This window comes from Culex quinquefasciatus, chromosome 2, assembly GCF_015732765.1.
Source record: "Culex quinquefasciatus strain JHB chromosome 2, VPISU_Cqui_1.0_pri_paternal, whole genome shotgun sequence".
Classification (NCBI taxonomy): domain Eukaryota; kingdom Metazoa; phylum Arthropoda; class Insecta; order Diptera; family Culicidae; genus Culex; species Culex quinquefasciatus.
The window spans coordinates 207,028,862-207,054,588 of record NC_051862.1 but is presented as its reverse complement, the minus strand read 5'-3'; the positions used below and the strand labels follow the sequence as shown (position 1 = coordinate 207,054,588).

Sequence of the window (25,727 nt, the reverse complement as noted above, 5' to 3'; positions counted from 1 at the left end):
AGCAGAAAGTGTCACACAATATCCGAAATATGATTTTTTACAGAACAATTCTGGGTTGAATGTAAATGGATTGGAATGGGGGAATTAATTTAATCTGTCAATGAAAATTTTATTTCGAGATTTTCTCTACCCGTTAAAAGAAATCAGCGAGTAAATTTTTTTTTTCAGATTAAAAAAATCATTGTTTAACAATTAAAAGCTATCAAGAATACATTGAGTGATTTTTTTTTTGCATTTTTGGACCGAAAATCACTCGTGAATTCATTGATTATTTAGTTTTTTTTTACAGAAGCTTATTTGTGAGGCCATTGCAAATTTTACATAAAATTTTTGTCCTTCTCCTTCTTCTTCTTCTAAATTTCTCCAAAAAATGAAGGGTCAAAAAAATCTATTGATTAATATTTAATTTTTATTAAAAAAAAAACTTTGTGAAATCGATTGTAAATTATTCAAGATACATTGTTAAAAGCTTATTTATGCATTTTAAATCAAATGGAAGCTTTGTAATCTTTTTACAATTTTGAATTTAGAGAACGTAAAAGTTTAAGAAAATAAATCATTTTCATAAATTCTTGATATTTTGGAAACTTTTTGTTAGTACCTATAGCATAACTGTAATGTAATTTTTTGGCAGAACATTTTGTGATACTATTTATTTCGAATTTTCGAAAATCTGGCTTGAAATTTAATTTTTTATATGAAACACTTTTTGCTTCAATTTTTGCGCGAAATTTTGTACAAAATTTCACTGTATTTGTAATATAATGTTTGCATTTTTAAGTGTAAAACACAAAACAATCAAAAAAAACTTTGATGTAGCGAAAATCTATAAAAAAAAATATGGGATGGAAGTTTTACTTGTTTTATGTTGTGTTGTGTTTTTGCCAATGTTTTCAAAAATGTAATTTTTTAAGAGTCAACTTTGGCTATGTTTTTTTAATAACATTTTAAGTAATAAGAAGTATGCAGTAATTTTTCTAGTATCCCAGACAATGATTCTACGAATTTTTAAACAATTTAAATGATAATAGTGCCATAAAATGTGAAAAACAAGCAAAAAATTGAAAAAGTAACTGTAAAACATAAAAAATTAGATAGGCAAAATGTAATGATAGCAGGTGGTAGAATAGGCCAAATTCTACCAAAAACAAACATAAACCAATCATGATAAATGCCTCCTTAACACGGGAAAAATAAAAAAAAAATCGAAAAAATAAGTTGGGCAGTAGAGGGTTAACTTTTGATGGAAATTTTATTAAATGTCAATCAATATTTTTTTTAAATAAAAATTTTGCGATGCAAATGCATTTCAAATTGTAGTCATAATAAAATCTAGCAAACAATGTATATAAAGAGTGTATCACTTTCATGCCAGATGTAAACATCCTCTACACAGAAAAAGTTGAATTTTGGAATGTTGAAAATTTGGTAGGTTTTTTTTTTGAGTAATATTACATAAACAATGTGTAAACATGTTAACCTGATGAATTTTCACTAAAAACTGATGAAAATTCATAATTTCTGGGGTAAAATTAATCATTTTTTGACACAAAATCTGTCACCATTTCCTGATGAATATTAGCATCATTGTTTTGCTAGACATTATTAATATCATAAAACTGAAAGATTTCTTCCGTGACCTATACTCAAATAATCAGAAAAAGCCACCTGCGTGACCTTAAACTTCACCGCCACGTGTGTGTACACAAATAGTCCAGTAAACATGCAACATAATCAGGCTTTCATCAAGTGCAGTGGCTATTTCCAGACCAGTCAGGACAGAGGCCATGCTCAACACCCTGGCCAACCACAATCTAACAAGGTCAGTGGGGCTATTTGCAAAGCAGTTAACGATTCACGTTACTTGAACGAACAGTTGATGGGAAAATGTTTTCCCGTTTGTGGATAATGTAGTACTATTTAGTTGACATAGATGGAGATGGATTGCATTGCAAATATTAATTCGTAAGAGTCTATTTGCTACAAGTTTTTGTTTGAGAAAAACAAGATCTCCAGATGTATTTGTGCTCTAACGGCTTTTTGAATAATCTCCTATTTTTACCAGAACTATTTTGCATAACAACAGTCGTGGAGAAAGCTCTTTCGAAAACAACAAAACAATCGTCAATGTCAACATTGGAATCATTTGCACATGTCATCCCACCCGAGTTTCCAGCTCAGAAATAGACTTTTGTCCTGTGAGGGGGCGTTCTTGTCGTAGGTCACCATAAGCCGTGCACAATAACAATAAAAAACCCCTTTACCGAAACCATTTGCGCAACTGTTTCGATCCACCAAAGTCCACACTTTTTCATTGGCACCGTCCATAAGAGAGCACCCAGGCTTCGATGTGCCGGCCAAGATAAGGAAATATTTGCACGTTCAGGGGTAGGGTGAGGTGACCTTTGTTGGATTGTTTTTTAAATTTTCTAGTTAAGTTTTTTTTTATTACAATAATTGGAATAAAATTATGAAAAAATTGAAGAAACTTATAAAAAACACTTTTGATATTATTTTAAAATAAATTTTACCAAAATTCAAACTAGAGTAACCTCACTCAAACCAAGAACTTGAGCCCCCCAAGAGTCTGTGTGCACTTTCCGAGGAAATTTGCATAAGAAACGGGAAACGAAAATAAAAACATCAAAATGGTGTGCACACTTGCGATGTGTCGGGCGGCCAATCCCACATCCAAGGTCGTCCACTGCTTCGGTATTTTGACGCACCACACTCTCTGTGGGTTAGCCCCATCGGTAAGAGCAGGATTTCCACAAGCCAAGTCATCCAACTGAAAACCAGGTGAGAAGGGGAGGGGGATCGATAAAACGTATTACGATGACTTTGTTGACGAGTTCATGCGAAAAACGGTGTGCAAATATTAATAAGAAATAAAAATATTTCACCTTTTGCATGCTCGTTTTGTGTAGCATTAGTCACTGCGGGTTGAGTGATCATAAAATGGAAATATATTGGTTTACCTTAATTGCTTCAAGGGGTTTCAACGATCTGAAAGTTGGAACTGGAGTTTCTGAACGAATACCGTTGCATCTCTTTCAAGTAGTTTTGATTTGAAAATGCTGTAAAAATCAGTCAACTTTTTTTATTTTTAAATTAACAATTATAAATTAAAATCATGGAATTTGAGCAACATTTTCTGAAAAAATCTGGTATTCTCTTTTTTTAAATTTAATGATTTTCATGTCGAAAACTTTAAGAAAAATTTGCAACGGTCTTATTAAAATAACCCAAAATAAAAAAAAAACTTTGAAAATTATAATTTTTTCATGTTTTTTTTATTTTTTTCAGGAAATCAAATCTAATGCAATAGTAGGTAATGCAATTTTGATAAACCTGGCTTTCCTACAGCTTCTAAATCGCAATATAAAAAAAACTTATGCGATTTTTGTAAAAAACAACTTCAAATACTTTTTATAGTCAACAGTTAAACTTAACCATTACTTCAAAATAAAATTTGAGCTGAAATTTCACAGGTTTTGGTTTAACAATCAATAAAATTTTGTATGATAAGGCAAGGGCAAAAACATTTTTTCGGAAAACTTCAAAATTTTAATGAAAATTAATGTTTGATCAACTGAAAACCAGTTCAAATGCATTTTCCTGCGTTTATATTAAGCATGGTTGAACTCCTTTGAAAACATTTTAAATTTTCATGAAATACAAATTTACAGTTTTTTTTTTGAAGAGGTCTCATAAGCTACAATACATCGAAACTAATGATTGGAAAGCAACTGAACGTGAGTAAAATGTATTTTAAAACACTTTTTTCATCCAAATTTTGAATCCGAGGATTGTTTTCATAATATTTTTTTTGTTTATTTCCCCACCCACCCTCGACTTTGGTCAGAGCCTAGGGACATAAATTTAAAGAAATATTTGCAACGGCCTAAATGTTAATGGAAGAAATCTGATTAGAAGATTAAAAAAATAAATCACGATTAAACAAATTCTAATGTTCTGACGTGCATCAAGGTGGATTTATTGTAACATGATTATTCACAAATAAAACCAATTTGAGTTGAATTTCGTTTATTATGTATAATCCTATCCTATGTACACGTAAAAAAAAATTCAGGTATTTAAAAAAATATTTTTGCAATAGAGTGCTAGCTTAAAATTGAAAATGTAAAAAACTGTATAATTCAAAATTCATTGAAAAAAAAAACAGCAAAGCAAAATACCTAATTAAAAAAAAACACACACACACGCTTTTTAGTCATCCTCCACCGAAATTGGAAATCGTTTTTACTTTGTTTGATAAAATCATAATCTTAGAAAAGGATTTTTTGAAAGATATTTTGTCTTCAGAAAAGATGCAGCTGATGATGAGGACAATTCAGAAAGAAATTGTTAAACACGAGAGGAATGGTCAAAATTGTTTCACTGTAATATGAATTTTATAAAAAATAAGATTTGAGGAAATATTTAAATTACACTCCTTTTTTCAAAGTCTTTTTTAAAATCAAAACTTAATATAAAACATATCGTTTCTAGTTACAAACATTAACGTTGCATTCCAGGTATTTTATTTTTAAATGGTGTCCATATATGTTCAGTTTTGAAAATATGTTGTATTATCCTTTTGAAATGTTAGGCTTGGTGTTGAAACTTTGAAAATTTATTATTTAATAAAAATCAGAAACTAACCCTTAAACGGCTCTATCTAGAAAATTGTAAATATTTGCTGAATTATTGTTTTGAAAATTATGAGGCGCATTTTTAACATATCTTTTGAACCATGATTTTTCAAAATCTTTCCGTGAAATTTGTTTGTCCATGCTTTTCTGTGGCTCAAACTTTGTTTTTTTTGCTCGACTCATGGAAAAATCACGGTGCTCAAAATACCGCTTTTATGAAAAAATATGCACTCCGAGAATTTGGGGACTATCGATTCCTTACACCAGCGATTCTCAACGGGGGTACCGGGCCTACTTGATTTACATGGGAGGGGGTACCGGCCTAGAAGAAGGTTGAGAATCGCTGCCTTACACCATAGCGCATCTCTGTGCAAAAAATAAAAACATTCGCTGATGTAGTTTTCGAGATACAGCCCTTTTGAGATGTTACATCCGATTTTTAATAAGAAAACCAAAACAATCAATACAATTTCAGCACTTTAAAGAATATGCATTTCGATATAAAGGTGTTTTTTGCTTCATATGACTGTCTAGTATCTCTGGGCCAAGTTTCAGAAGGTTTGCTGATGTAGTTCTCGAGATACAGCCATTTTAAAATGTTATTTCCGATTTTTTCAAAGAAAATCCATAAAATCAATACAATTTCAGCACTTTAAAGAATATGCATTTCGAGATAATACATCAGCAAACCTTCTGAAACTTGGCCCAGAGATACTTGACAGTCATATGAAACAAAAAACACCTTTATCTCGAAATGCATATTCTTTAAAGTGCTGAAATTGTAGTGATTGTTTTGGTTTTCTTATTAAAAATCGGATGTAACATCTTAAAAGGGCTGTATCTCGAAAACTACATCAGCGAATGTTTTTATTTTTTGCACAGAGATACGCTATGGTGTAAGGAATCGACCCCAAAATCTCGGAGTGCATTTTTTTTTTCATAATAACGGTATTTTGAGCACCGTGAAAATAGTTTAATTACTATTTTTTAAAACGAACAAATCGATAAGAAAAACATTTTCGAAGGTACCTAGCTGTCTTGACCGAGCCAAGTAGCCCAGTGGTAACGCTTCCGCCTCGTAAGCGGTAGATCGGGGTTCAAATCCCGGCTCCGACCAACACAACTGGCGATCTTTTCCCTTCTGGATTCGATTGCTTAGTAAAGGGAAGGTAGTGTATCGTCACAAGCTGGACCTTATCACGACACCTTTGGAAGACAACCTATGGAATGTTAACATTAACCTTAACATGTTAACATTAAGTTGATTAATAAACTGTCACTGAACTCGCTTTGTAAATTTCGGCCCCGATACTCTTCACGGGTGTTCCCCTCAGGAACAGGGAAAGGTTTACTTTTTTTTACTAGCTGTCTTCGAAATAGAAAAGCTCTCCAGCAAAGTTCTGGCAAAATAAAAATATATATATTTTTTTTAAATTGCCTGATTTTGCATGAAATCTCTGTATTTAAATTTAAAAAAACTGTAATTGAATTAATAGAATTGATATTTTTTCAATGATAAAAAACAATATACATATCCAATAAAATGCGCATAATTCTTCTAAGCTATACTAAGTTTTTTTAAAGAATACAATCAATTTAGTAGGACTCATTCTCAAACAAATAATGGGAAACAGCTGTTTGGAATAACAAAAAACCTTGCAATAAACAAAGCTTTCAAAATATTTCTCTAAAAAAGCATTCTCCGCTAATCTTTGATCAATTGTTGAAATCTATCTTTTGTTTGAGATCGCTTAATTTTCGCTGAAAAAAAATCTAGATAGTTTTTCGTTCAATAATGTTGAAAATAAATTGAATTTTAGTTTTGGCTTTTCTTCGCAATTAATTAATTTTTACGATTGCTTTTCAACTGCGTAAAAATAAAAAAAAAACAATAATTCAACTTTTTCCAGGTGAGATTCAAAGCGACTCTCTCAAACGATACTAAAATGTGGGTCATCTAGCAAAAACCGAAGTGACTCACACACTTGTTATGTCTGGGACTTAAAACCACCAACACAAATCACCTCGTGCAGCAGAATTCGAACCTCCCTCCATTGATTGCTTTCGAGCCCGATTGACTTGCAAATGACTTTATAATTCCCTTCGACGCGATGCATCCGATAAGCCAATCGCCGTATATAAGCATTAAAGCCCAGCATGCTATCATTTGTTTTTTTTTCGCCGGGGGTCGACCCGCGTCGCGGTGACCACCGTTCCGACTGGATGAGCACGGTCGTTGTCGGGCACGCATCGTAGTCGTATAAATTAGTACTAGCCGGCCGGATTAACGGAAAATCTGCCCAGTCAGTCAGTCGGTTAGAAAGCTTGGTGGTGGAGCGGGGGGAGGGTAGTAAATAACATATCGCTAATCCCACCATTAAAATTTGCATACAGTTAGTAGCTGCCGGCTCTCTTCGCCAGCAACATTCCGCGCGTTCCTCCTCACCCGGAGTGAGTCAATCAATCTACTTTACGACCCCGAGCAGGTCGGTCAGCAGGTTTGAGCTCAATCTCTGATGAGGCCGTTGCATCCCACGGGATTTGGCGCCATTGATTGGCGGTCAATTTAGAGGCCCAGTGATGACAAATTTTTCTCATGAGATTGTCATCGCTCATCGCCAGTGTTGTGAGGCTAGAGTTCTCGTGAGCGCAATCGCTCTTTGAGCGGGTGCTCGCGAAGTAGCTCTCAATCTTGCTCACTAGAACGGAGCTGCTGCTCGCGTGCTGCTCATCACTGACTCCCAATCGAATCGATGACCAGTTATGCGTGCGGATAATTACCTGTTTGTACTACTGACATCGATGTGCAGAGGAGGAGCACCAGCCCGAGCAGGGCCGAGGAGTAGAAGGAGCAGCATTTCGTTGTCGTCGTCGTTATTCCCGGTGTCGGCCTCCGGCGCTTATCCAGACTCCTCATCTCCTCTCCGGGGGCGTTCAGTATGGCTCAACCTGATCCTGGCTGGAGAACCTGTTGTGGGAGGCGGCTAATGAGCCGGCTGCTGCAATTGAGAATGAGCAGAAACAAAACAAAAGGTTATTAGTTGTTGTTGTTGTTTTTGTTGTGGGGGTTTGGTGTGGAAGCGATCAGAATACAATAAATATTGATTACAGAGCGTGTAAAAGTCGTTGAGTGGCCGTCAACGGTGATGACGGTGGGTCCAATTATATTATAACGGCATCGGGTGTGAGTGGTGATTGACAGTACAGGTTTGCAAACGGCAGTAAACGACCTGAACGATCGGTAATGTCATCGCATTGTATTGATGGTTGTGAACTTGAGTTGTGTTATTCGTTAATATGATTTGCAATATTTTTTGTTAACATTACTTATATGAGTAAATCATTGGACAATGCTGAATTCGACATTTTTTCTTTATTGTTGTTATTTGGGCTGAATGAAGCAGTTTTATCTATTATTTTTTTTATATGTTGTAAGTTAGGGTTGCCAGAATAACTCAAACTTTAGGTTGATTCATGTCGAAAATGGTGTACTTTTTCAAAATTTATTTTAGGATTTTTTTCGCCCGTCATTTAAATTGTTCCAAATCAAGAGATTTTTCAAAACATTTGGGAACACTGCTGAAAATTATTGCTTTGCTGATAACTTGATTTTCTAACAACTTCTTGCGTTCGTTGGAAACGATCGTGGTCGTGATCGTGATCGTCCTAGGGGTACCCAATTGGTGTAAAAAGTTCAATTAAATGAAAAATTATGGCTGAAATTTTATACCTTCAATCACTTCTCCAACAACAGAAATAATTGTTCGAACATTCCTGCAAATTTTGTATTAAGTTGAAAAAGTGTATTTTTTCTTTAAAAAAAAGTTTAATTTCTAACCAAATGATCACCCTTAATGCCGCCATCTTGCGACCACGTGCTCCATTTGTTTGTCGACAAAGCTGTAGCTGGATGGTGAGACGAAGTGAGGGGGGAGAAGTTTTTGACATTTGAAATCCCGCATTCTAATTCGACGGTGATTGGGTCAACTAAAACTATTCAAAAATTATTTTTTTCGTATAGTGTTTTTGAGCTTAAAATGTTTGTGTTAAAAAGTGAAATAAAGAAACTTTGTGTACTTTTTCCCGAATTGTTCATACACCAAATTGATCGGAATTAATTATGGACAACTGTCAAATTTGTATGGAAACTTCAATGGACAAACGAATGACGCAAAGTAACATCTTTTGTCATTAGAAAGACTCCTACAAAGTTAAATGCAAATTAAATACAAAAACAAACAGTAATGCTGATTTCTGATTACTCAACGCTTCAATAAACAGTATTAAAAAAATAAGGAAATCAGGTAGTGTTAAATTCTCATTATAAATTTACTGATGTGTAGCTTCTGTTAGCATTAAAAATCTATTTTAAAATCAACTTGAGCACAGCTTTTCCCTACAACTCATAGTAGGAAAATTTTCCACAACAAACAACCCATTCATCTGCAGTTCAGCATCTCAGCACACTGCGAGCCTCGTGTTCACCCTTGGGAAGATTCTGTCACGGAATTCCGCCAATTATCACAACCCCTATCGCGACGCCGCCGTCTAGCCTGCCGATCAGAGTCTGGTGGCATCCAGTCAGTCAGTGTTATGTACTATAAATGGTAGTAATGAGTGCACAGTTGAAAATATGGCAAAATCAGAGTAAAGTTATTCTTTTATTGTAAAATCATGATATTTTTTCTTGAATTTTTAACTCTTCAATTTGGGAATGTTTTAGGTACTTCTAGAAGATTTTATTTTTCTACAAATTGTTTTTTTTTTGTCATAACAATCTGACAGCGTGCCAAATGAAATGACAAAACCTCCAATATCTGCATCTCTCTACATCAGAGAATGAACATCAGCGGGAATCTCCCGCCGGTGAAATTAACGCAAAATGGTTTATTATGTGTTTTCCCTGGCACTGCGTAGTCGCGTCGCGATGCCATTATATCACAATTAGTGACACTCTTGGGAAGCGGGGTCAGGGAACAGGGTGGTGGAAAATAAATAAATATTATGACACTCTCTCTATAGTGACAAACAGTGAGAGCGCCATTTGGCAGGGTGCCAACGAGTTATGACGTTTTTTGGGGACTGCGGTAAGCAACGGATTCTACGGTTGGGCACATTATGACGCGGTAATCGGTTTGTGGATAGTTGAGTACAATGGAGAGTGGTTTCTCGAAGTTAAATAAGTCACTGTTTTGCTTGTCAAAATGGCTTTTACATATTTGTTTTTTTTTAATTGTTTATTATACAACAGTTTTCATTATTCACTTGATAGCTGTTCTATAATAAAAGATATCTTACAGGACTTGTCTAAAATATAATTAAAGTTATTCAGAATTTTGGTGATTTTTTATTTAACTTTTTGTCACTAAAACTTGATTTGCAAAAGAACACTATTTTTATTTTTTTTTTATTTTTTGATATGTCTTAGAGAAACTTTTCAGAAATTTCGAGAATGGGCAAAAAATCTTTGACCGAGTTATGATGTTTTTAATCAATACAGATTTTTTCAAAAAATCGAAATATTGGTCGCAAAATTTTTTCAACTTCATTTTTCGATGTAAAATCGAATTTGCAATCAAAAAGTACTTTAGTGAATATTTGATAAAGTGCACCGTTTTCAAGTTTTAGCCATTTTTAGGTAACTTTTTTAAAAATAGTCGCAGTTTTTCATTTTTTAAAATTAGTACCCATGTTTGCTCACCTTTGAAAAAAAAAACCTTTGAAAAGCTGAGAAAATTCTCTATATTTTGCTTTATTGAACTTTGCTGATACGACCCATAGTTGCTGAGATATTGCCATGCAAAGGATTCAAAACAGGACAATTGATGTTTTCTAAGTCTCACCCAAACAACCCACCATTTTCTAATGTCGATATCTCAGCAACTAATGCACTATGGGGTTTCAGGCGGCCATAAATCGAAAAACTGACATACTCTAATTAATTTTTTGGTATTTTTTTTCGAAAATAAACATTCTAACTAAGAAAAATCCGGAGTTTGAAAGTTGTAGGTTCAAAATTCACTGAATTGCAGACCTTCAAAGGCGAAAATGGTAAGAAAAAACATGTTTTTTGACAAAAAATGATTATTTTTCATAGTTGTACTGTGTAGCTGTTTATGTATTTTTTCCTGCATCATTATATATATTCAGAAAGGTAATTGATTCAACTTTTCAATAATATTTTACAAAACATACTTTTACAGGCTAAAAAAAACATAAAAATAAAAAAAGATGGATTTTTATTCAAAATTTAGTTTTTTTCAACTTTGTTAATGGAGTACTTTTTTGTGTGCATTTGTGCGATCTGAAAATTTTGCAGCTTAAAATTTGAACCATGTCCTAACTTGTCTCCAAATTTCAAAGTGCACTTATGTGCACTTTTGAGTTATGCCATTTTGAACATTTTGATTCATGCAAGGAAATTAATGATTTCGCGTATACGCTTGGTTAAAATCACATTATTTACCTGCGGAGGCAGAAATGACGTACCTGCTATGTATGTTTTGAAATTGATTTGATATTCATGACTTTGTTGGTACTTAGGTACGTTTAATAAAATTAGAAATTCCTATTCTAAGTATTTTACAGAAACGATTCGTCGAATATTCGTATCAGTTCGTTGTTGTGTTCTTTTGAAAGTATGGATAATAATACCGTAGTGTCCCTGTACGATATAACGAAGCACTATTCTGAAAACGTGAGAACTGCTTTCGAGTATATTTGTAAGAATTACAACATTGCAGAACCATCACATGATCAACTCAGGGAAAAACCACAACCAAAAACGTGGACGAGAATCCATACAATGTTTCATAAAATAAACCGTCAAAAATTCTAAAACACCGCAAAAATCAAATTTTAATTGGAGGAGGGGGTGTCTTCAAAGAGAGGTGGATTTTAACTCAAGAAAAAGGGGAGGGAGATTGAACGTAAATCAGAAACTTTAACATAGCATAAACCGCCATTCCGTGCATCAAATAGACAGAGCAAGAATATTAAAATTCACCACTTTAATGCATGTGGCCTCAAATATATATATGAAAAAAATCGAAAATTAAACTTTTTTTTGGAAAAATATCAAATTTCACTTATTTTCATTATACTAAGTACAAACAACACAAAAAAGTCACAAAAAAGCAAAAAAATAATTTTTGGCCGCTCGCTTATGGGTCATTCCATCTGAAGCGGAACAGCATTTGAAAATTACCCTCTCCGATCCTGCTCAAATTTGGCAGGGCTGTGGATACTATCAAAACATGCAAGAATCCCGAATTTCATCCAAATCGGACCACCCCCTCCATTTTTGTACCTCCCCAAAAAATCGACTTTTAGGCGATTTTTGAGCAAAACCCCTATCTTCAAACGGCGATAACTCAGGAATCACAAATCTTAGAGGGTCGGTCTTAGACTCAATTTTGAAGGAAATTGGACGTAGAATCCATTTCCGTGATCAAAATTTTGATTAATTTATTTTTTCTACCTGTATTGCGCAATTGAAAACTTTAAACGGTCGTATCTCAAAACACCCCAACTTATTTTTTTTATTTGACCTCACCATCGTGTTCCCCGGCCAATTTTACATAAGAATCACTTATCGACAAAAATGAATATGTTTCGTTCCAGAGATATCGAATTTTAAAGTTTTGTGTTTTCGAGATTACCTACATCAGCTTCATTCGCCGCATCTGCTAGAAGCACACAGGCGGGCTGATCAATAACTGCTACCTGGCCATTTATTGAAATAATATTTCATCATAAATAATCTTTATCAAATTGGACAAAAATTGACTGTATAACACTGTAGGAAACTGGAGTTGAATCACGAATGTGCTCAAAAAAAATGAATGAAGTGAATTTCTGTGCTAACCCCTAGGACAGAGCAATAACGCGCACAGTAAAGGGCAGAATTGGATTCCGACGGAGCGAGCAGGAAAATGCAATTAATCTTGTTAGTAACACTGAACAATAAGTGCACGATACATTACTGAGTAAAAAATATGAACTAAAATTTATAAAATTTGTGTATACGTTGTACTCTAGTGAAGGACGATCACAAGGAGCAGGAAAAGGATTTATGGAAAGTATAAAACTGAAAAATGTAAGAAAATCACAAAGTTTGATCTGCTGCAAAGCGGCTAATTCCCCAAATTTAGTTGCGATGATTTCGACACCGTCCGAACAACAGTATTTTTTCTTGGATTCTTTTAATTAAATGGAGCTGGCTCACAATATAAAAATTGATTTAATATGATCAATCTTTTAAATCATAAATCGGATTTTCCAAATTATGGTAAAGTGTCACTAATAAAACTAATAAACTATAATAATAATAATAATAATAATAATAAAGCAGGTTTTGGGGTTTTTGCTGAATGGCACTATTTTGCTACCGCCCATGATAAAGGCCCTAGTCATGGCCTCGGAGGTACTCTAAAACAAAAACAACACGTAAAATTACCCAATAAATATTCCTTTCACAAAAATAGATTGATCAAGAGGGGAACAGCATCTAATTCCAGCGTACCTCTACTGTTGCCATATCAGCGCTTTGGCATTCAATCGAGTGATAAATAGCTCAATAATAAGTGAACAAGCAAGTTTCTATCAAAAGTTTTGCAAAATTTGTTGTTTAAATAGTGCAAATGAGTAAATTGGACGAAACTAGGAGCGAGGACTTAACCTGCCAAACATACTAGAATTTCTAGGTAGGTATTAGCTATATGAATTTTTTTTTTGTTCGATGCCACTATCCACTGCGACCAGGAATTAGATCTATTGCGGACTTGCAATTCTATTTATAGAATCACAAAGGCTTCTTCTGTTATTAGGCAGATGAGACACGCACACACGCTATTGTTGAGCGAGTGTGTCGAGCGATCCACTGCCGTAACTTCGCCGCCGAAGAGGTTTGAATGTTTTTTCAATCCTCTTTGGCTCTGCCTTTTCCCACTCTGTACTGTCCAAATGTATCGCTAGAACCGAAGTGCACATTTTACGTTTACTTATACCCAGCTAGCCCTTAAATTCTGATTTCTGAAAAACTCGTCCCTTCAAAGCAATTTTTGCGATCGGGCCGTGGAGCTCTGCAGGGCAATTATACAGAGAACAGTTGGTCCTTATACATGTGAAGAGTACAGGGGAAAGGATGTGCCGAGCCATGTGGGTTTGAAACCACGACCTTCCGCTCATAAAGCGAAACCTGTAACCATTAGACCACAGGAGCTCGGCTAGCTATATGAATAACTATTTGCGTAAAATTATAAAAATATAAATTAAATTAATCATCTCCCAGAACACCAGGTAGCAGTTATTGATCAGCCCGCCTGTGTGCTTCTAGCAGATGTGGCGAATGAAGCTGATGTAGGTAATCTCGAAAACACAAAACTTTAAAATTCGATATCTCTGGAACGAAACATATTCATTTTTGTCGATAAGTGATTCTTATGTAAAATTGGCCGGGGAACACTATGGTGAGGTCAAATAAAAAAAATAAGTTGGGGTGTTTTGAGATACGGCCGTTTAAAGTTTTCAATTGCGCAAAACAGGTAGAAAAAATAAATTAATCAAAATTTTGATAACGGAAATGGATTCTACGTCCAATTTCCTTCAAAATTGAGTCTAAGACCTACCCTCTAAGATTTGTGGTTCCTGAGTTATTGTCGTTTGAAACTAGGAGGTTTGGTCAAAAATCGCCAAAAAGTCGATTTTTTGGGGAGGTACAAAAATGGAGGGGGTGGTCCGATTTGGATGAAATTCCGGATTCTTGCATGTTTTGATAGTATCAACAGCTCTGCCAAATTTGAGCAGGATCGGAGAGGGTAATTTTCAAATTCGCACTTTTTCGTGCACAGTTGAGATGGAATGACCCTTATATGGAAATACCCCATAGTGTAATAGCCGGGACCGTGGTGTAGAGGTAAGCGTGATTGCCTCTCACCCAGTCGGCCTGGGTTCGATCCCAGAAGGTCCCGGTGGCAAATTTTGAGACGAGATTTGTCTGATCACGCCTTCCGTCGGATGGGGAAGTAAATGTTGGCCCCGGTCTAACCAGAGGTTAGGTCGATAGCTCAGTCCAGGTGTAGGAGTCGTCTCCCTGGGTCCTGCCTCGGTGGAGTCGCTGGTAGGCAGTTGGACTTACAATCCAAAGGTCGTCAGTTCGAATCCCGGGGTGGATGGAAGCTTAGGTGTAAAAAAAGAGGTTTGCAATTGCCTCAACAATCAAGCCTTCGGACATCAAGTTTCGAGTAGGAATCCCGTAATCGGGAACGCCAAGGCAATGCTGTAGAGCGAATAATTTGATTTGATTTTTTTTTGTAATGGTCCGATTTACAATGTTAAAACATGAAACATTCGGGAAATTTTCCGATCTTTTCGAAAAAAATATTTTCAAAAATTTTAAATCAAGACTAACATTTTAAATGGGCGTTTAGCTGTTCTGTTGTTTAGCCATCTTAAACCAATTTTTTTAAGCTGTTTTAGTCATGTCATATCTAAATAAATAAAAAAAATAAGATACTTATTTAATTTGAATTAGAACTTTGGCGATTTTGGCTTTAAAACTATCTAAAAGTGCTATCCTTGTTAAGATTGGTATTAATAATATTGAGCTAATAATATGATTTTAAAGCTTAAAAAATATAACAAATAGAAAGATAACATAGATTTTATGACGTTTTCAAAAAATTCCCGGGAATAAAACATATTTTTTTTCCGTTTTCCGGGAAACTCAAAACCCGGGAAAATTGAACTTAGAAACCATTGAATAAGGGGGTAAATATCAACATCAGTTTGACAACTGATTTTGACATTTGTCAATTTATTTTGACGTTTGAGTGCTTTTTCATCTGAATACATTTGAATTAGAAAACATCCGAATCCGCTCTGTACTTCTTACAACCATAAAAGGCATCAAGGAAAAGCAAAATGCATTCTGCCGATTTACCTTTAAAGAATTACTAGTAGTTACTTCACAGAAAAAAAAATGGGAATATTCATCAGGAAATGGTGACAGATCTTGTGTCATAAAATGATTAATTTTACCTCAGAAAATAATGAATTTTCATCAGTTTTTGATGAATATTCGACAGGTTCACATTTTTACACATTTTTAATGTAATATTGCTCATAAAGGAGGGAATATTCAACCAACCAAATTTTCAACATTCCAAAATTCAACTTTTTTTCTGTGTTGAATTGATGGGAAATGCACGAATTACTGTATAACTATGGAATTACACGAATTACTACGGAATTACTAGGTAATTCCAGAATTACAGGAATTACTGCAGAATTGCGAAGTAATTCTGGAATAACTGAATTACTTACTCAAAATCCGAATGATCCCGTACTAGCTGGTTTCTTACATGAATATTATTAGGCATTCAATAGAATCATAAAAGGTTTATCGAAATTATTTTTCAACCGTTTTTTCTATTATTTTTTTATTTTCCGAAGTATGTTTTCACAAAAAAAGAATGATGGAATTACCAGGATTACTGGGATTATTAAGAATTACCAGGATAACTCTGGAATTACTCAGTAAATCCGGAAATACAGAATTACTTGCTCAAATTCCAAGTAATTCCGGATTAGTGACCAGTCTGACACGATGCTGGAAACCCCTTGCTGAAAACCATTCTGCAAATTTTGTTTGTCTTCCTAAATTGTACATTTTATGCTTTGCAAAGAAGTAAACATTATGAAAATTGACGAATTTTCTAAATTTATTCTTATTATTCAGCTATGTGTGAAACACCTGTAAATTAAATTTTCCATTATTTCATGAAATTTCATGTAAGATTACACGCAGAAATATGTAGTACATCATCGAAGTACTACATGACAAAAATGTTAAGCAAATCGTCGCTTGTGACAACGACCATTTAGTACTTTTTGAGAAAATCGATTTTTAAAGTTTAGGGTCATCCATAAACCACGTGGACGCTCTAGGGAAGGGATGAGGGTGCGAAATTTTGGTTTGATTATTTCTCTCCCCTCATTCCGGCGAATGTGATTAGTGAGACTGGTTTGAGATATCAATGCGTTCAGTTATGTATAGAGGAGCTTTAATACGTTTCAAAAATAATATTAGCTAAGGACGTTTATGCTTATTTCAACAATTTATCGTTTTGCAACGAAACAAGCTCAACCATCCAGTTTAGGCCGGGTCAGTTGGAGAAACACAAGCGCAAGAGCGCCATCAAACAAACAAGAAGGCAAGCAAGCAAGCATGCATGCATGTCAGCCAACAACAAACACAACACAACACTAAAGTGCAATGATAAATTATTCATTGTTATCGAAGCAGTACGGAGTATGTGGCATTTCCACCGGCAAAACCTCGTCGAGTGTCGACTGTGTGTGCCACCTTTGATCAAAAGTGCTTCTTGTGCGCGAAACGTCTGCGAAATTTTTGTAGGAATCTTGCCCAAGTTTTCAGTGTGTGGGCGTGGAGGCACACTTTTTAATTTATTACAGTGTGATTTATTTTGCACTAATAAGCGTAAACCGGGTTGCATATAAACAGTGAAAATTTCCAATGGACACGGTGCGTCATCTGGTTGGGCAACAATGTCTTCTGTAAGTACTAAATAGTTGGTGAAGCTGCCGGTTACGTAGGGGAATGATTTAACGGTTAAGTATACCAATAAGTAGTTTGAGAAAAGCAGTCTAAATGCCATCAATTTTTTTCTCAAATTAATTTTGAAAACACGAAGAACACAATGTCCCAACCGGAAAAGCTCAATTAAAAGAAGGAAAGTTATTGAACTGTCGTTAGCACGCCGACAATTGTACAAACTGACCACTTGTTGCCAACCGCCTTTGCTCAGCTGACCATTGGGATGTGGGAGGATATGTGTCCGCGGGCCAAAGGGAATTCCATCAGTTGAATCAATAATGAGGCCCTCCACCCCTTTCCTTGGCCGTCACACGTCACCAATGACGTGGGTGGGTCACCAGCACACGTGGTCACCAGTTGAGTTGGTTTAATTGATTTTAAAGATTAATCGATTGATATGTGATTTATTGAGCTATTTGGTATTGCCGACTGTTAAAAGAATCCAATTTTAGATTTTGCTTTTTATCTAAGTCTGCACACATGTATTGTCATTAGTTCTTGCACTTCAATTGTCCTTTAAACTCTAACGGAGGCCTCTAGAGGTAAATTCGATACCAACGGTGCACTCCTGGCGTTCCGAGGTTACCGTTTCAATTCTCGATTTTTTTTGTTTTTATTTTTCTTCTGATATGGCTTCCTGGTCCGTCATGCGCATCCAATGCATAATTCATGTGCATCACAGTCCACGGACATTCGGCCGCGGACTTGGAGGCAACCCCGAAAAGTGTGCGCTGCGCGGTCAGGTGTTCGACTTTTATTTCGGCCTCCTCAGCAGCGGCGATGACGAAGACCAGCAGCAGCATTTGGGGTTTTTGTGGTGCGATGCACATTCGACCGACCAAAGTGTGCAACGAAAAGGAAAATCTAGCCGGTTATCGCACACACACCTGGGGGGAAAACTGGGTTAATCATGGTGCAAAATCGGCGGTGAATGCATTTTGGGTCCCGGTTGGCGAAACTGTTCTACGGGGTCAGCCATAAACTACGGATTATGAAGATCAAAGTCCGTAACGATTTTCAATTAATTGTAGTTTATGAAGTCGCTTAATTTGACCTTTCCAACAAAGAGTGTAAGGACACAACTTACAAAATAATGACCGTCTTCGACGGTCTCGAGAGCTCGACTCCAACAACAACTAAAAAGTTTTTGAAAATTAGTAACCCCGACTTCGACTTAACCTTCTGAAGCTTCAGCAATTCCAACTCCAGCTTTTCAGAATTTTCTGACTCCAACTCCAGTTCTTCAAAAAAGACACTTCGGCCCCAACTTCAATTCCGACTCCACCGCACGAATATTTATCACATTGTAACGCAGCGGGAGCATTGATTTTTTCATATTGAATCATCGCATGTGCATCGCATTTCGTTTAGACGCCCTTGCTTCAATCACGTCACTAAGGGAAGGGAATTGCGTTAAATGCGAGAATAAATTACCTTGTGGCCTTGTTAGAGAAGTGTTCAATGTTCTTTAAGCAAACTTTATGAAGAAGTTTTCATTTTTTTTTTTAAGATTCAAAAAGTTAGTTAACTTTAATCAAGAAAATGTTGATGAATAGCATTTTAATAATATTCTCAATGTGTCATGATTTTCTTATTGAAAATGAGTTCGAATCGATAAACGGAAAGCATTCTCGGATTCTTTGGACAATTTTTCAATAGGAGCAGATAAAAATAGTTTGTAAATAATAAATTGTATGTGATTTTGAAACAAAATTTAAGAAAATCTCCAAATTTATAGGAATTTTCAGAGGAATAAATTTCATATAAAATGTAAAAACTTTTAATTTTGGCTTCAAATTCAGTTTGAAATGCAATATAAATTAAAAATTTTGTGAACAAAACTAGTTTTTTTAAAGAATTTTGGGCAAAATTCTGATTATTCATATAATTTACTTAAAATTAAAATGGTTTTTCAATCAAAAAGTATATAAACTTTGTCAACTATTTTTTTCCTAAAAGCTGTAGCAGTAACCTAGTGATAGAAAATAAAACGTAAAAATAAAAATTTAAAACTTTAAATCTGATTTTAAGTCACCCCGGAATTCAAAATAAGAATTTTCAAAGCAACTATTTTATTAAGGGGTTCAATACATGTAGAAAATCACAAAATTCCATTTTACATAAATTTATTAAATCCACTTATAAGCATGACGAAGCCCGATTTTTAAATTTTGCGTTTTCAAAAAATACAAAAATCTAAAACTGGAGATTTTTTTATATGAAAAACATAAAAAATATTTTTTAACTATTTCAAAATAAGCTTTTTGAAAATCGAGCTTCGTCATGCACACGGGACCGGTTTAACGAGTCTTCACCAAAATTTTGAGCCAATTTGGTCAAGGCAGTTACAAGTAGGCTTAGTGATTTTTCACGCTCGAAAATAGCAAATTTCACGGGGACCTCAATTTCAAAACACAAAATTTCACGCAAATTTCGCGGAATGTGAAAAATGTTAAAATAATTCTGAAAATCTTATTTTAAAATCACCGAAACTACGTTTTATGCTTCATATGTAATGAAGCATACAAATAAACTTAAACAAAAAATCTTCACTTAATTTGAACGTGACACAAAAAAATCTCTCAATTTTCAAAAAAGTTTCCACCTGGTTGATGGGCTCTTTTTATATTTTGAAACAAGATGTTGGGCATGCGTATTCTCATTTATTGAACTGCTTTTTGAATATTCGACTAATAAAGCTAAAAAGTTTTTCCTGATTTGCTTCTGTTTTATCAGTTTACATTTTATTGCATTTCATATCAAAGCAAAATTTAACAATCTTGTCCAGCCAAAATGAGTAAAATAGTTTGAATTTTCTGCGACATTTAGTCCATTCAAAATATTTGTAAGGTTTTCATCGCTCTTTTCACAAATTAAATTTAAAATCAATAGACAAAAATAATAAAATCTAAATTTTTATTCAAAATTAGAACAGAAAACAAAAATGGTGGTATTTTTTTACTTTTACGAGAATCATCAACCCAAATAATCAAATGTCGTTAAAATTAAACAGTACTCAGAGAAAAATCTGAAATGTTTTTAAAAGGTGATTTGAAAGATAAAAAAATTCTTCATTTTATTTTAAGTAAAACAAAGCTTGATTCTTGTAATATCTTCTGAAATTATACCTTTCAAATAAAAATGTAATAAGGCGTCATCCATAAAGTATGTCACGCTCTAAGGGGGGATGACAAAGGGGGGGGGGGGGTAAATTTTGGCTGATTTTAGCGTGACGTACTTTATGGAGAATTGATTTTTTTTCGTGTGGACAGGTGTATAATGCATTTTAAAACACTTTTTTCATTCAAATGTTGACACCGTGGCCTGTAATTTCAATTTTTGCAATTCAGCTTTTTTATATTTGTTTCCTTCCCCCCCCCTCGACTTTGATCAGAGTCGTGGTACATAAACTTCAAAAAATGTTTGCAACGGCCTTACTAGCTATATCTCGGCAATGATACAACTAAATATCTTAAAATTTGTTTTGTACATAAAAATGTATTAAAGTGCTCTGAAAACAGGTCTAAAAAAATAAGTTTGTGCTCAAACCAACTTCTGACATTTTTGCCTACTTACATGTATGTAACCCCTTAAACACTATTGAAAAAACTTTTTCCGAAAATCGTGCATGGACCTTGTGTGGCCAACCAATAGATCATGTTTTAAAAATATTGATCTTTAGACAAACCTTACCAGTTGCAAAAACTAAAAAAAAAATCATATCAATGTATCGCGGCTTCTTGATTTTGATTTTGAATGTAGGTTCAACGGCGGCCACATCCGGAATCCATTTTTTTTAAAACGCCTCTACCATGTTTTGTGACATATCAAACTTCATTGTTTTAAAAGAGGAGCGATTCTGAAATCTAGACTAAATTTTCAAAACAACCTATGAGTTTCCTATTGAGATAGGACCTTTTGAAAATTTAATCTAGGAATAAACTGTTATAGGCAGGATCGGTTCCACGGTTTGCGCAATCCTGTGGCGACGTCCAGAGCCATCGATGGCAGAAACCATTCGTGGTCTACAATTTTATATTTTTCATTGACAAATAATTTCAATAATGGATCTGATTGGACCTGGGACTAGCTCAAAACAAACACAAAAACTTCAGCAAAACTCCACTTTTAAAACCATGAATTTTGATATGTCGCATAAGAAGTTTAACGTGTTTGAGAAAAATTGATTCCGGATGCACTATGGGGTATTTCCATATAAGCGAGCGGCCAAAAATATTTTTTTTGCTTTTTTGTGACTTTTTTGTGTTGTTTGTATTTAGTATAATGAAAACAAATGAAATTTGATATTTTTCCAAAAAAAAGTTTAATTTTCGTTTTTTTCATATATTTGAGGCCAAATGCATTAAAGTGGTGAATTTTAATATTCTTGCTTTGTCTATTTGATGCACGGAATGGCGGTTTATGCTATGTTAAAGTTTCTGATTTACGTTCAATCTCCCTCCCCTTTTTCTTGAGTTAAAATCCACCTCTCTTTCAAGAAACCCCCCCCCCCCCCTCCCCCTCCAATTAAAATTTGATTTTTGCGGTGTTTTAGAATTTTAGACGGTTTATTTTATGAAACATTGTATGGATTCTCGTCCACGTTTTTGGTTGATCCACTTGCAAAATTTACGTTTTCCACGATAAATTCTTCTAAATCAAAATCACTATGTAACCGATTGTCGTTAGATTACTTAAAATATGAACTACTTCTATGGGCTTTTGTATACCTCGTTTTGAAGCTACAGAACAACGTGCGTAGTTTTTCCTCTGTGGTTTTTCCCTGAGTTGATCATGTGATGGTTCTGCAATGTTGTAATTCTTACAAATATACTCGAAAGCAGTTCTCACGTTTTCAGAATAGTGCTTCGTTATATCGTACAGGGACACTACGGTATTATTATCCATACTTTCAAAAGAACACAACAACGAACTGATACGAATATTCGACGAATCGTTTCTGTAAAATACTTAGAATAGGAATTTCTAATTTTATTAAACGTACCTAAGTACCAACAAAGTCATGAATATCAAATCAATTTCAAAACATACATAGCAGGTACGTCATTTCTGCCTCCGCAGGTAAATAATGTGATTTTAACCAAGCGTATACGCGAAATCATTAATTTCCTTGCATGAATCAAAATGTTCAAAATGGCATAACTCAAAAAGTGCACTTTGAAATTTGGAGACAAGTTAGGACATGGTTCAAATTTTAAGCTGCAAAATTTTCAGATCGCACAAATGCACACAAAAAAAGTACTCCATTAACAAAGTTGAGAAAAACTAAATTTTGAATAAAAATCCATCTTTTTTGATTTTTATTATTTTTTTAGCCTGTAAAAGTGTGTTTTGTAAAATATTATTGAAAAGTTGAATCAATCACCTTTCTGAATATATATAATGATGCAGGAAAAAATACATAAACAGCTACACAGTACAACTATGAAAAATAATCATTTTTTGTCAAAAAACATGTTTTTTCTTACCATTTTCGCCTTTGAAGGTCTGCAATTCAGTGAATTTTGAACCTACAACTTTCAAACTCCGGATTTTTCTTAGTTAGAATGTTTATTTTCGAAAAAAAATACCAAAAAATAATTAGAGTATGTCGATTTTTCGATTTATGGCCGCCTGAAACCCCATAGTGGGATGTGGCCACCGAAGAACCTGAAAATCGGCTCAGAAGACAAAATTATGTTTTCAAAACACTTTCGATTCCAAATCAAGAAGTTTGATACGTTGCACGTTTTTGAAAAAGCTCAACAATACAATTTACTATAAATCATGTCTTAATTAGATTTAATTAAGTGATTCAAAACCATCACTCTCTGCTCTGCATCCTCAATGCCCAATTGGTCAAATTTGCATTCGCGGCATTAAGCCATTAATTAGTCAAAACTTTTCTTTCAGCTAATCAGCCCCCAAAACAGGCATATTTCAATTTCTTTTTCCCGCTTTTAATGTCCTCACCCCTGCCTGCCGGTCAGCGGTGTGGTCAACCCGGCCGGCCTTTGCTTCCAATCGATGAGTACGTGAGCGTGGTTCGCTGTCGTCACTGCTACCGGGGGTTTCGAAACCCCTCCGACCAGCCCCGACTGTTTAATTATGAATGAAGTGTGGCGCACACTCACACTCGTTAATGAATGAAACTGCTGAATGAAAGTTTAGGGAACCTTTTTTATTTATTTTTTTCGCCAAAGTCAGGTGGTTCAGGTGACGAAAAAGCCGGATAGGCGTCCGCACGCGTCTAATTTCCAATTCAAACCTGGCAGGAAAAGTCGAGTCGAGTCGAGTTTCTACTTTGGACGAGTCATGTGAGGGGCATGTGAAATGAACTCGTCCGGTGAAGTTCAGGCGGTTGGGCTGCGTACGTGACGCGGAGTTCATTTGCCCAACTCCGGGAGACGTCGTGGAGTCGCGTCGATTTAAAAGACATGTGCGTTTCGTCTCTTCGGCGGTTGGCTGAAGGTATCACAGGTGTAAGGTACGGTAAGGGGTTTGCTGTAAAGGGTTATTAGCATTTTCATAGTGCTCGAGACGGTTGCAGAGAGAGAGAGAGAGACGACGACGGGTTTGAATAGCATTGACCTTGCAACCGATCAGGTGCTGCTGGCTGATGGATCGTGGATGGATTCGGCAGATCTCGCGGACATGCATTAGGAATTGTGAGCACACAGTAATTGGCGGTGCGGCGTGAATTGAACGAACGGTGATGGGCATTTCCGCATTGGTACTTGGCGGGTGAAACGTCATATCTCACGTTTTTCATGAGTTTAAGTTTTTGTTGATTATTTACAATATTCAAATTCAGCTTTTAATTTTTGAAGGTTCGTTTTACATTTACAGATAAATTCCATCGTTTAGATTCAATTTCTTGCGTTCCATTCTACGTAACGTTTGAGTCACAAACGCAAATACCATGGAGATATCACGATTAAAGAGAGTCATTCGTCTTCTAGTGCATCACAGTAAAAAATGTGTACATACTAATTTACACAATTTATTTCCTCGTTTTGTTGAACAATTCTTTTTTTAATATCTGGTATTATTAAAATTTCACTTGCATTCAATTACACAATTTTCGACAGTGCAGTTTAGAACAGTAAGCTTGTGTCCTCACGCAATATCTCACATCGCAAAAGTCGAATTAAATGTGTACAACAACCCTCCACAAACACACCCACAAGTCCACGACCCAGGAAGACCGTAACTTTGTGTGATCGATATCTCGACGTATTGTGACTGCCAGGCACCGCCGAAAACCTCCTGAAACGCCTCTTCACAACACAATTCTTTGCCGGGTTTGTGCTCTTGTGTGTTGTGCGCCAACGACGAAACGCAAAACGCCACAGCCATGGCCAGAGAGCTCCAGGTCGCAAAATTCGCAGCGAACTCGTTGTCGTCTTCTTCGTTACGTGTGTCAGCTATAACGGAATCGGTTGTATATGTACCGGTACAAATTGGACAACCTCCCACGATAATGTGCACAGCACCAGTTTACTGGAAAGATTTCAATCTGGTGATTCCGATTGCAGACGAAAACGTGATTCTGATTGCATCAAATGGTGAAATAAGTTGACTTGGTTTGTAGTAAAAAAAGAGATTAAAATTCACGCAATTTCATATTGTTTTCAACATCCCTAGCCCGTAAATTTCGTACCGAAAATCGTCAACTCTCCTTCAACAATTTAGCAGAGTAAATTTCGAGGTTTTTCGCATTTTTTATGTTCGTCGACGGTGATTTATGCACTGCTACTTTGCTTGGCGCCACCCCAAACTCTCTTTCTCTTGCTGCTACTCTCACTTTGACTTCACTCGAGTTGTTGTCTTCTTGCTTCGTTCTAAGCAGCGCGCATAGTTCTACAGAGCTTTTGCGACACAAGGTTGGTTGTCTTACCTTACCTGTGTGTGTGCGGCGACGACCCTCTTTTTGCGGGCGGGCAAAAGTTTGCTGCAAAGGATCGTAAACAATTTATATTTTCACCATGGTTTTTGTTTTTGTTTTTTTTGCTCGCTTCATAAATTGCATACTTTCCGCTTTCGTGAAATAGTTTTTGTTATGTTGTGTGCGACTACTGCTTCGGGGGTTTACCCCCGGGCTGACAACCCTAGATTGACCTATATTTTCACTTTTTTTGCTGCTCCCTGTCATTATTTGGCGTTCTAGTAGCGGATATAATTATTAGATTTTATCGCCGCTGAATGCGAAACCAATGACTTTGCAGGAAATGCGATTTTTTTGCTTGTCAAGTTGTATTAGTGAACATGTTGCAGGTTGCTGTTAATCACTTTGCTTGAACTCTAAGGAATTGAAGTGAATCCTAAAACACAAACTTGAATCAGAATTTGCATTGTCCTAACTTCGATTCGATATATATCTCAAGGTTTTCCTAAAAAATCTGACGCTCAAATATCCAAACATTTCAAAAAGGTGTAGTATGCTTAATTAC

The 25,727-nt window shown here is 35.3% G+C and overlaps 1 protein-coding gene across 14 annotated transcripts in view; it reads right to left on the bottom strand.

The window, feature by feature from the left end:
• LOC6052441 (cell wall protein DAN4) overlaps positions 1-25,727 on the bottom strand; it is a 55,148-nt gene that overhangs the window by 10,930 nt on the left and 18,491 nt on the right. For 13 of the 14 annotated variants that reach the window (XM_038253186.1, XM_038253184.1, XM_038253191.1 and 10 more), the window contains exon 3: positions 7,437-7,654. In XM_038253186.1, coding sequence (XP_038109114.1) covers positions 7,437-7,572 — 136 coding nt within the window. In that variant the 5' untranslated portion in view covers positions 7,573-7,654. The remainder of the gene's footprint in view (positions 1-7,436; positions 7,655-25,727) is intronic. The other variant, XM_038253190.1, reaches the window with a different exon arrangement.